The 12,535-nt window shown below is 42.7% G+C and overlaps 1 protein-coding gene across 1 annotated transcript in view; it reads right to left on the bottom strand.

Moving 5' to 3' along the window:
* Positions 1–1,598: 1,598 nt before the first annotated feature.
* The window catches only part of Fbxl17 (F-box and leucine rich repeat protein 17), a 418,487-nt gene continuing 407,550 nt past the window's right edge, over positions 1,599–12,535 (bottom strand). Inside the window, exon 8 of the mRNA XM_028755707.1 lies at positions 1,599–2,504. Coding sequence (XP_028611540.1) covers positions 2,364–2,504 — 141 coding nt within the window. The 3' untranslated portion in view covers positions 1,599–2,363. The remainder of the gene's footprint in view (positions 2,505–12,535) is intronic.

Genomic DNA, 12,535 nt, shown 5'->3' with positions numbered 1-12,535 from the left:
TAAGCCTCATTTCAAAGCACCTAATGAGAGCGCATTCAACAACCTCCACAGGATCACTTGAGGTGAGGCTTTTCCTGGCTGCTTTTTTTAGATTAATGCTTTGAGGCTGGATACAATATTTCTACAGATTTCTACAAATGAACCGAGGCAGTTTTCCGGGTTCTGCTGCATCAGGGTTTCTGTATGAGTCAGCATCTTAGAGAATAAATGCACGCCCCCCCCCCCAAGCTAAAGCATTTCATAGTGCTGGACTTTAGGTTCAAAGAATACAATGTTTAAAAAAAAATCAATTGTACACTCCAAAACCATTGACAACTAGACTATAACACTCCAACGATTATTACAACTTTGAACTGAAATTGTACCGTCTCTATCAAAGACGGATTTCCCTTCTTTTGTCTTTGTGTAACTATTTAAAATATAGTGTGACATATATAAAAATTAAACTTTTGTTTATTCACTTAAGCTACTATTACTATACATACTGTCTTATAAATTAGTTTTGGGTTAAAAACCAGTTAAAATATTATGAAATAACATTTTTAGTAGTGGAGAAATGGATATAAAATGATACAGTTCAATATATAAGAAGAAATGTAGTTTTCTAACGGTAAACAGCTTTTTCTTAAACAAATTTCATTTCCGTCAAATTAAACAACCAACCCGTTTGGTTATGAAAAAGGTTCCTGGTACTTGCTCAGTAGGTTTGTTTTTAACTGATTGGGATTAAAAAAAGCCACATCAGAAGTTGACATACTCATAGGGAAACAAACGTTTTCTACAGAGAAGGGGTCATTACACATATGTGAATGGCGTTCAGATGTTAAGGCTGCTTCTGTTTCTTACAGCTCGTATTGTTGTGATTTATAGGAAACAAACTCAAACCTCATTATAATTGTTAAAGACCAAAGACCACATATGGGGAGAATAAATAGCAAGTTCAAAAGTCAAGGTTTTGCTTTTCCTACTACGAAAGATAATCACTCTTTAGCTTAAAAAGGCTCCCTGCTGCCTGATTATAAATCCAGACACAGGAGAGGTCACAGGAGCCCGAGTCCCTGCAATGAATTCACTGTAGAGATGTGTGAAATCTAAACATATACTCATTTCCTGATAGGTACTGACATACATAAAAGCTGGTAATATTTAATTAAACTAAAATACGTATTTCTGGCAAGTGTAAACAGAATCTTAATGAACAGATTTTCTAAATTCTCTCCTTAGCTCATACGTTAGCTAACAGTAGATCTTTGCAGTAGTGTACGAACTATTCAAAATTATAACATGCATATATTCAAAAAACCTGTTCTAAATCCCAAAGCAAAGGAAAAAATACAATAGGAAGATTGTCTACGTACATCTCATTCGTTAATCTTCTATCAGTATAACTACCCCACCTCAGAATATATCTTCATAATTACCAAAATAATGAAATGATCTGTAAGATTTCTAAAATAACTGCACACCATTAATTACATTCGTGGCTTCAATGTGGATAATGCCAAGATTAGCCCCAAATGTCACTAAAATACATCTTGACCAGTAACTATCCACAAAGTAAAAGCTAACACAGTGCTAATGTAAAACCAACTAAAATATTTATTACTTAACAGAATGCATTTATAGAATAATGAATAATTAACTTTTGTGAGCTGGCCAGGGGACTTCAGACTGTTGCCTCCATATACAAATTTACAAACGGCTGTATTCAGTCTACTTTCTAAGTTACGTACAAGACAGCAAGCTGTCCACCTGTGGGCACAGTAAGTTAGGCATAACCACAGTGGATAGCATGTTGTCTTCATGACCCAGGAAGTTTCTTCTGTGAGGAAATATTTTACCAAGCAAGAACTTGACCTAGCACATGTGTATAAGCATGACAGTACATGAGAGTACATGGTGTGTATTGTGGGATTTTGAGGGGTTCTAGTCTCCAAGCTTCTAGTTAGAGCAACATCACTTCTGTTCTGGTCTTCTCAGAAGTGCACAAGGAAGTGCACATCATAGAACAAAGCCTTTCGGTGAGCATTTCCAAGATGCATCAGCACTTACAAGAGGAACATTATACACCTAGTTTTCTGACTTGAGATTCCACAAAGGCTTTTTTAGAGAAATAAACTTTTGAATTGGGGAAAAAAAAAAGGTTGTGGTTTTCATAATTTTCTGTTTTGGGCAAAACAAGCCAGCTCACCTGGGGGTAAGTAACAGTGTACTTATGCTATGCAGAATGCAAACAAGACACAAATGAAACACGCACTGACAGGTGCCAGTTAAAACCTTTCCGAAAGACCCTGTTGCAGCTGCCCATTTCTCAACTCTGCTGAACAGCCTGAGTAGGCCTGGGCCTGGGCTTTGGAAGAGAGTTAGGAGGTGGCGGCAGACATATTGGGGGTCCAGCCCATCTGGTAGGCTCTCTCCAAGGTCCTCTTGCAGTCCTGCAGAACGGTGCTGAAGGTGATGTGAGGGTACTGCTGCACCAGCTGCTCTACCGTCACTTCATTGACCTGTGAGGAGAGAAGAGTCATCGTCAGACATGGGGCCACCAACACCATGCAGCCAGTGCTCACCGGGGTGCTGCGGGGCGTGCAGCGTGCCAAGGAACTCAGCTCTCCCCTTTCCTTTCCACTTAGCAATGTGACCAAGGATTTGCTGAGCGCATGTATTTTTCCTCCGCTCTGAGTTCTCTGATATTCCAGCACTATACTGCCCGTATGGATTTTTAATTAAACATGATGTCATGAAATCAAATGGACCTGCTAAACACAGATGACTAAATGACTGGGATTTGCCAGGATCACAGTGATGCTCATTAAGAACACAGAGCACAGGAAGAAGGAAACAATGAGGACATTCTCCTGTATCTCTGACCTCTTCACCCTCGGAAAGGCCTTTTTAGGCTGAGCACTGTACAATGGGGGCTGGGGAGATACACAGGATTCTAGATAGAAGTGCAAAGGAAAATGTTTATTTTTCTTCCCTTTAAATGTTGAGACATCGCAAACCTCAGGCCCTGTGTGAGAAGGGCTGAAACTCAAGGAATCAATAATTAAAACATACATGGCTGGCAGGTCAGGGATGGCCCCAGCAGACCTTGGCCGTCAAAGAGCCCACCTTGATTCCCGATCGGACAAGGCAATCAGACAGGCCTAATTAAAACTAACACCTTTACAATTGCTGTGCTGTGAAGGGATTAATTTGTCAATTATTTTTAAGCTGATTGCAGCTCATATCACAGACGTAGACAGCTTCCTTCATCCTTTAGATAAATAAATGATTAACCTAAGAACCACAACTTATAGGTAGCTTTATTTAAAATCTTTATCGACCACTGGGGCATTTTCGAATACATCAATATTTTATTTGTACTGTGTAAGCTATACAGAGTTAAGGCTGAACAAAGGTTTCCTGGTAGACATTTTTAAGTATCCCTCTTAACGTTCATTACTGAAACCAACAGCACCACCATTAAAAAAAAACCTTGAAAAACACAAACAACACAAACGAGTCTCGAAGGTGTTGCTGTTTGCTTTGAAAGCCTGCTTATAAGTCTAATGATCATGAGGTTTAGTTGTCTTTACTTTTCTAAATATGCGATTTGAAAGTTAGGTTGGCTATTATTTTTGTTCAATACTGAGAATTGCTATGGTCACATTGTACTGGTGACATTTAAGGTTTAAGACAAGGTGTTGATAAATACCCAGGTTGACATCAAGCACAGGACACTAAGACCATCCACGACCTGAATTACAGGTATGAACCATCATGCCCAACTGTCAAGACATTTCTCTAGTTATGTGTTTGTGCAAATCTTTCCTTTCTCTACCCACCCTGCTTTTTCTTTTAAATTTAGAATTGGACTCTTCAGCTGTAGAAACAAGATAAAGGGACTTACACTGTAGACTTGATGCTGTAAGGCTCAGATGTGATCCTATGTCCAGCACTATGACTGACATAATAAGCCCCCTAAATGGCAGCTCTGGTCATTGCAACAGGTACTCAGTGGAGAGTTCCTGAATGCCAGGGTTAACATATGATGTATGAGATACACCTACCCTCACAGTGCTACTCCATGTCACTCTGCTTCTATAGATGTCAGAAGTGAACCTTCATGACAGTGTTCATTACAATGCTCACAGGAAAACAGTCGCACCAAGACATAGTTTCAGGACATGCTTGTGCTGCACACTGCTTTTATAGATACAGAATGATTGAGTTACAGAAAACAAAACCTTTCACTATTTTCTACTGCCATCCCTTGGCATATAAGTGTCAGATTAGTATATATTTGAATTGTCTTATGTTAGAATGTTTGATTTTTAAGAATGTTGTCTGTGCTGCTGACTTGAGTTTCATAAAAAAATTTCATGAATGAATTTTAGCGTGGGATTAGGACAGAATCTCCAGTAATTTCAGAAATGGCTCTGGATACTTCTGCCATTTTGAACTACAGGTTTGTATTTCTATCTAGACATTTGTATTTATAGCATAGACAATTATAAAATCCAAGTATCTGTCAATTCTAAAAAAATACTGAAGATGCTCTATGGCCTGCAGCAGCTAATACTCAGCCAAGACTTAATTCTCTCTCTAACAGGTTCATAAACCTCAGCAGGAAAGAAACTTCCTTTCATCTTTTAGAAACATTAAAATTATTTGTATACCAAAGTATTGTTTTAAAATGAATTTCTATAAGTTTGAGGCCAGCCTGGTTTGCAGAGTGAGTTCCAAGACAGTCAAGGCTACACAGAGAAACTGTCTTGATACATCATAAATAAATAAATAAATAATGAAATTAATTTCTGTTATCTCACATCAATGCCTACCTGATTTGTAGACCTATTTTATTTATGTATATGCTGAAGGTAATGTACCTTCCACGTGATGAAAAGGATGGAGAACAGAGAGTGTTGGAGAAGGCCTGTTCTACAAAGACCTCTGCTGTCAGGGGACTGTGCTCCCCACACACTGGGACAAATGCAGGCTTCTTTCTCTACAAGACAGCGGAAGCCATGTAGTCAGAGAGCACATTGTGGAAAGCAGAGCTAGCCCACGCAGTCCAAGCCACTTAGCAGGAAGGGTCTACGGACAAGAAGCAAGGGGCAGGACACACTCGCACCTAGCACAGAGATTCGGACTCCTTCTCTAATCCATAGGCAGGCACGGACAAGGGTTTGTGCATAGGGCTGACAGGCAATTTGTTTTGGAGAATCAATTTTTAAAAAGAAAAAAAATGCCAGTGAGATAACTTTTCCAGAAAGAGATGTATAATTCACCTTAAGGAAACTCAATACATGAAGACATGGATTTATGAAGTATATAAATTAGGTAATAATTTTTCACATTAGCAAAGCCTTTCATAGGAGGGTTAATTTATTTCATCGGCTCCCCTAATACACTTCCTTTGGCTTAACAAAATTCAATTTATCTATTTTTTTTTGTATAAAGTAAGGTACACCTGTATTTAAGAATAGATGCCATGGGAATTCTCTGGCTTTCACAGGATATGGGTAAGAGTAAGTCACACATTGGCTTTGTGTAGCAGTATATGAAAGGGCAACAGTGGTCCTCAGTAGAGAACTCGCGCCTTCTAAGCAACCCTTTTGATTACTGTGCACTGTAAATTCTGGAAAACAAAGCAGAGGAGAACATGTAAATATCCCATTTTAGACCTTTCCTGGGGAAATGTTATATAGGGGAAAGGCGGGGGGCGTGTGCTCACAACAGGGAAGGTTCTATTTTTTACCTACAATGTCTCCTGGTGGTACTAATGGTACATTTTATATCCTGCTTCTCAGAAGTACATACGATGCTTCCTTCTTTGTTTGCACAGACTCTAAAGTGCTCTGGTGCCATAGAGGAGCCTGGTTATGACACCGGGAGAGACCGAATCATTTTTCATTCTTATGTAGACAAACACATGCCTGCAGAAAGAAACTTTGTCATGTGCCAGTCAACTTGTGAAAGCACATTTTCTAACATAAAATGCATGTAATATAAATGGGGAAATAAAGGTGTTTTAAAGATAATCCCCATGACATCTTTCTTTAAAATTCAATTTCCATTTTCTTTTTTTTTTTTTTGAAAACTATCAATGGTAACAAGTCTACTTCAGATGGATTTGAAAAATGAAGCATCATCCTTAAAGAAAAACTCAGAAATGTTATTTGAAGAAATTATTGTGATTAAAGGGGAAAAGCACATGCCCTAGGATTTTAAAGAATATACAAGAAAGATTAGATTTTATCGTTCTCTCTAAAGACAGCATAACCATGATTTACATTTTCAAAATTATTATAACTCTTTTTAAGGTAGTACAATTTGTCTGGTATTTTAATCTATTTTGAGTTAACGTCTATTAGCACTTTTTGAAAATGTGAGGCAATTTGCTATGCTAATTAAGGTAAATCATTCGATGGTTTCAGTATGCTGCTGCCACCGTTGCTGCTCCTCCAGAGGAGGGAAGCTCAGAGTTCCAACATGCCTCTACTGCCTTCCCGTCTCACCAGGCCCTTACCGACACCATCACCAAAAAGCTCCTGATCTGCTAGAACCTAGCCTAGAATTCAGCTATTCAAAAAACTATTCAACTGTTCAAAAAAATACAAGATCTGATAAAATATGGTGAAGAAAACATAAACATTCTTTGTTTTTAAAGCAAAAATGTTGTGCATGGTGCATGCATGTGACAGCAAATACACATGCAGGATGGGCCACATGTGGAGGACAGAGGAGGCTGGGTGTCTTAATCCCTCTCTGCCCTGTTCCCTTGAGACCAGGTTTCCCACTGACAGGAAGCTTGCCCTGTTGGCTAGCTGGCTGGCCGGTGAGCTCCTGGTTCCCACTTGTCCCTGTCCCTCAGTGCTGGGGTTACAGGGATGGGTAACTCACGTCCTCTTCCTTGGGGTTCTCATTCTCTCCAACCCAGAGTGATTTTCTCTCTGATGGAGAAAGCTCTGGTCCAGTTTGAGACCTGGACTGTAAGCTCCCAGACAACAAGGAGTACTTCGGTCAACTCTGTTTTCCCCCAACAGGCACTGTCTGTCAGTCTCAATAACTAAGACGCAGGCTGTTTAGGACTGTAGTGTTTTGCTCTCATATGCTGCCAGCTCTGCAGCCTGTGGCACATACCTACTATGCAGTACATCCTGCATTAGCTGGCTCAGTGAGTACAGGAGTTACTCAGAGAATCTGTTCTGAATAAATAAAAAAGGGGCATGTCGGCACTGTGTCAAGCAGAAGTTAACTCTGCTACCTGCCTGTCATTCACAATGGGGGCAGTATCTAAAGCCTTGACCTCACTTCAGTCCCCAAGTCCTTTAACAATTTTAAGTCCTTGCTCATCCTGATCCTTGGCTACTGTTGTTTTCTATCCAAAGTCGTCAGGTTCCTCTTTGTAGCAACACTCTCTCAGGAGCTTAGTGACTTTGCACACATATGGTGGTAGAGAAACTGTTGGGTACAAGGCTGTCAGGCAGCCCTGTGAAATGTCTAACCTGTCATGGGGTTGAATGATGACCGCCTCCTTCAACAGTGGTTCCACACACGACAAGGGGAGACAGGTTAACAATCTTAGGTATGAACACTTCCTACAACTTTATAAACCAGAGTCAGGAGGTTTTAGAGTGTTATTAGCCTACTTAGGATGGTGGACTCCAGAAGGCCTGATGGAAAGGCCTGACATTTCAAGACATTTATGGGCTCTTTTGTGTCACAGGTATTTGGTGGCAGAGTGGACTAAACAAAGGTCTCCTGACTCAAAGCAATGCTATTGGTACCTTATCCTTTTGGGGTGAGGGGGACGCTTAAAAATTGATATGGCTTCACCCCTCCATGGGGTAAATGGAATAGAGTTGCTCCTTCCTTCCTTCCTTCCTTCCTTCCTTCCTTCCTTCCTTCCTTCCTTCCTTCCTTCCTTCCTTCCCTCTCTCCCTTCCTTCCTCCATCCCATCCCTTCTCTCTCTCTCTCTCTCTCTCTCCCCTCTTCCTCTCCCTCTCTCTCTCTCTCATTGGTTCTGTTGTCACTGTGTGGTGTTTGCAGACCGAGAAACATGCAGCAGACAGTATAGTCCCAGGCTTGTGGAAGTTACCAAATCAAAACTGTCACATGTGCTTACTGCAGATTAGATTCCATATGGTAGGAAACAGCACACGTAAGCTCTTTACGGTTTACTTTGGAAAACACATTTGAAAATTTGTTTTCATTTTTCACCCTAATGAGTGATAAGGTAAATCATAAGTCTAGCCTTGTTCCAGTTAGAAGAACTGGAGCAGAGTAAAACAGTGAAAAATGACCATTTTCCAGTTGTATGAATGCTAACATGTCCTGACATGGATGTGTGGCATGGTAGGAACCTGTAGCTCACAGACTGAGTCAGCTAGTAATGGTATCCAGGATTTGAACTCAGGATGCCAACACATAGTGTTCCCTGGATTGAACTTACTCCGACACCTGGGTAACATGTGTTGAGCAGGAACTGTCAGACTGGGGCTTAGCCAGTAAAAAGCTTTCTAACATTCATTTCCTCACATTAAAAACAAAGATTCCTGGAGGGACATAAATACATTTCCAGGCACTTGACAATCTCTTCTACTGGGCTGCTCTGTAGGAAGACAGATGACAATGGATACCACTGGCCTGCTGTGATAGTTTGAATGTTGGTCCAGGAAGTGGCACTATTAGGAGGTGTGGTCTTGTGGGAGTAGGTGCGGCCTTGTGGGAGTTGGTGTGGCCTTGTGGGAGGAAGTACATCTCTATGGGGGTGGGCTGTGAGAGCTTCCTCCTAGCTGCCTGAGGAGGAGGCCAGTTTTCCGTTTGACTTCAAAACAAGATGCAGAACTCTCAGCTCCTCCTGCACTATGCCTGCCTGGATGCTGCCATATTTCCACCTTGGTGATAATGGACTGAACCCCTGAACCTGTAAGCCAGCCCCAATTAGATGTTGTCCTAAAGGACGTTAAAGAGTTGCCTTGGTCATGGTGTCTGTTCACAGCAGTAAAGCCCTACACCTGCAAAGGCTTGTTGTGAAGCCTCCATTTCAAGACATAATGAAGTGTCATTAAAATAGGGTGGGCTTGGGGCTCTCACAAGGGTTCTTCTGACAAAGGCAACTTGCGTCACACCAGAGCTGGCATGGCTTTCTTTCTCATCTTCTTTACAGGGAAATGTTTTCTCATGTTCCAGAGAGAGAATGGTTAGCAACATTGATATGTGATGTGGTCCCTGCCCTCTTGGATCGTATAACACAGCAGGGAAGACTGGTAGTTACTGCAGCAACAGCAAAAGCTGAGAGGAAATTTCTAGAGAAATGCAAGTTGTCACAGAAGGAAGTCCTCAGCAGGTACTCTGGCTAGGGAGTACCTCCCCAAAGAAGGATGTTTGCATGAATTTTCAAAAGCAAGGTGTCAGGCAATGTGTCACATGCAGTTATGCATACACATACTGTGCAGATAAGAAAGGAAGCCAGCCCAAGAGTTATGATAACGGAACAGCCAGTGTTGCTCTTTGTAAATTGTACTGTGACTCTTGTTGTGAATAGCTCTGCTTTGAGGAGGTGACGAGGAGGTCCCACTGTGCAGGTGGACAGTGCTCAGGTGCCTCTGTGGAGCACTGCAAAACAGCAGGCTCAGGCCTTGAGTCCTAATTCAGGACTACTATCCTGATGCTGGTCTGTCACTTTTCCTAGAGACCCTGGGCAATGTCACTCAATGCTAACAGCCCTAGGGGCTAACGCCAGGCTGCCCAGAGGCAGAGTGTTGTCTCTGGGGCAACAGACCCTGGAGCCTGCTTCAGCTTTCTGGATCTCTGGGAAACTATACTTGATATCCACAGTGTTCACTGGGTGCCTGCCAAAGTCTCTCAAATACAATCACCCTAGTGCTCTTGCAGGTTGGTTCCCACAGGCTCCAAGATGGACATGTATTCAGAGTGGTGAATAGTTATGGGAAGTTAGGTGCCACTCAAAACTTCTTCATGTGATGTGACAGGCCGCCAGAGTGCAGGTGAGACCTAAGTAGGACAACAAGATACTGTGTCCCCTGGTGCTAGCAGTAGTGCCAGGACACGCCAGGCAGCCAGGCAAGCGCTCCACCATGGAGCTTTACCATAAGCTCGTAGCATAGCCTGAAACGCCAGCTGATGGGCTGATGTTCCTAGGATCTGCCATAGCTAACAGCACACAGTTAGTTGTCTATAGAGCCACACAGGTCTTAATGAATCTATTTCCCTTTTGTTTGCAGCAGGATTCTTTGCGTTGTCAGTTCACTGACAAGGCACAGTTTGCTGTGGTCTCCCCATGGGCAGAGCAGGAAACCAAGAATTCAATACCATTTGTATTGTATGTTTTTTGTTCAGCAGTGAGGCAAATCTTATAGCCTGTTCCCTACCTCTGCTACATAAACAGCTTCCTCTTTCTTTCTCATTTTGTCCAAGGCTTCTGCCAAGAGCCCCACAGTGATGCACACATAACAAACATATGATGTATGCTTCCTGACGTGGGATACGTTAAACTGTGTCTGCCATCAGAAACAGACAAGAACACAGTGGTTGCCATCCCAACTGCTTATCAGAAAAAGCGGGAGATCCCTTTAAAACCCTGGAGCCCAGGCCATCTCCCAGGCAACTGTCTCAGTCTTTGTGAGGGATCAATATTTGGAAGCTCTCAGGAGATTAAGATACATGGCCCAGGTTGTGAGGGAGCAGCTGATTCCTGCCGCTGGCACCTGAAGGCAAGAAAAGAAGGTAACAGGTACCAACCCTTCCAGTGATGTCCTCCCTACTGCCCTGACTATGGGAGAAACCTGCTCCTGGAGGCTATAGCCATCTTTTTCAAATGTTCATCACTGAACAAACAAATAGCTTGTTCTTTGGATGTGTTAATATGCACTGATGTTGGATGTCCTCCTTCCATGCCTAACCTCAGGTTTCTAACTGGGCTTCAAAGACTTCCCCAATAGGTAATGGGAAGGAAAGAAATGAAGAGCCCGGAAATCCAGTTCCCATGCGGACTAAGCACTTCCTCAAGGAAAGAGGCAGGGTGTTCCAGAAGCCACTGGAGACTGTTCAGTATATTTGAAAGAAAGCAAGATGTGTATGTCATCGGCATCTTCAATGCCACTTGCTCATCACGGTGGCAGTTCATTACGGAGCGCACGTGAGGCAGTGCATTTGTGGCTTGAGACAAATGGAGACACAGACAAAACTTGGGTCCTTTATATCTTAAGATTGTAAACTTTACGTGCAGGAGAGAGGGGATGGGGAGAGGGAAGGGAGGGAGGGTATGGGAGGACAAGGGGGTAGGACAGAGAGAGAGAGACAGGGAGAAAGAGAAAACACTAACACAGTCCTGAGTTGCAACACACACGCACGTACATACACGCACACACACACACACACACGCACACACACACAGACTCACACACATACGTGCACATACATGCACACACACTTGCGCATGCACACACCCCTCATCTAAAGGTCCTAAAGCACAGAAGGAAACAGAGATGGAGACTACGATGAACTGGCTGGGGAAGCCTTGGAAATCCAGTCAACTTTGTGAAACACAGTCACTCCAGTTTAGAATCGGCGATGATAGGAAGTGCTATGCTCTGTCAGTATCACAACAGGCCTGGCTTCATGCTGTCTCTTTCATGAAACGCAGGCTGCCTGCTAACACCAGCACCTGCTTCTATTCACGTGAATTAGCACAGTGAGAAGGCGCTGAGGAACCCGGGAGATGGGGATCACAGAAACGCCAGCAGTGTTAAGTGAGAATTGGGGCTCGATAACCTGATGCCTCTAATTAGAGATGGGTGTGACAGGGAGCCCAATAACCTGGCTGTCAGAGAAGTAGTGACATTTTCATTCCCAGTATCAGCACACAATCCCCCACCATGAAGGCTGTTTCAAGCTGAGTGCAAATGCTGGGTCCAGTCTTTTAGGCGTGATTGTGGGCTTGATCTGCTGCTGAGGTGTGAGTCTGCACAGACAGTTCACATGAAAACCAGAACATGCATGCAGGACACTGCGAGAGCTAGTCACCCAGAGGAGTCATTTGTGGTGTTCCCAATGCTTCGGCAAAATAGCAGCCACTTGAAAGCCCTGGGCCCTAATAAGATAATCACTGCGGCTGTAGTGGTGCACACGGTGTTTATGGAACACATCCGGAAGTTAACTTGAAAACATAATTGAGGGGAAAAGTCTTCGTTATAAAAAGTTTTCTTTCGTGTCTAATGGCTTCACTGCTTCTGCCTCTCAGTTTCAGTACCAATTTTTGTATATAGAAGCTCAGGACTCAGACGTGAGCGAGAGCAGGCACCTGCAGTAAAGCTACCTTGTAGATTAAAACCCTGAAATATGAAAATGATTTTCAGAAGCAGAACTGAACTGAAAGCAGAGCACTTAGGGCTGGACTATAAAGGGGTTCAAGGGGAACAACATGGCAGGTGCCTGAGCTCTGAGTGGCCACCCCAGAATTCCCCGGTACAGGATGCGAGTACTAGACATACAACAGCATCTGTCTTATTTGGTTAATTATTT

This window comes from Grammomys surdaster, unplaced genomic scaffold, assembly GCF_004785775.1.
Source record: "Grammomys surdaster isolate TR1022 unplaced genomic scaffold, NIH_TR_1.0 126076, whole genome shotgun sequence".
Taxonomy (NCBI): Eukaryota; Metazoa; Chordata; class Mammalia; order Rodentia; family Muridae; genus Grammomys; species Grammomys surdaster.
The sequence above is the reverse complement of the archived record's forward strand: the minus strand, read 5'-3'. Positions and strand labels throughout refer to the sequence as shown.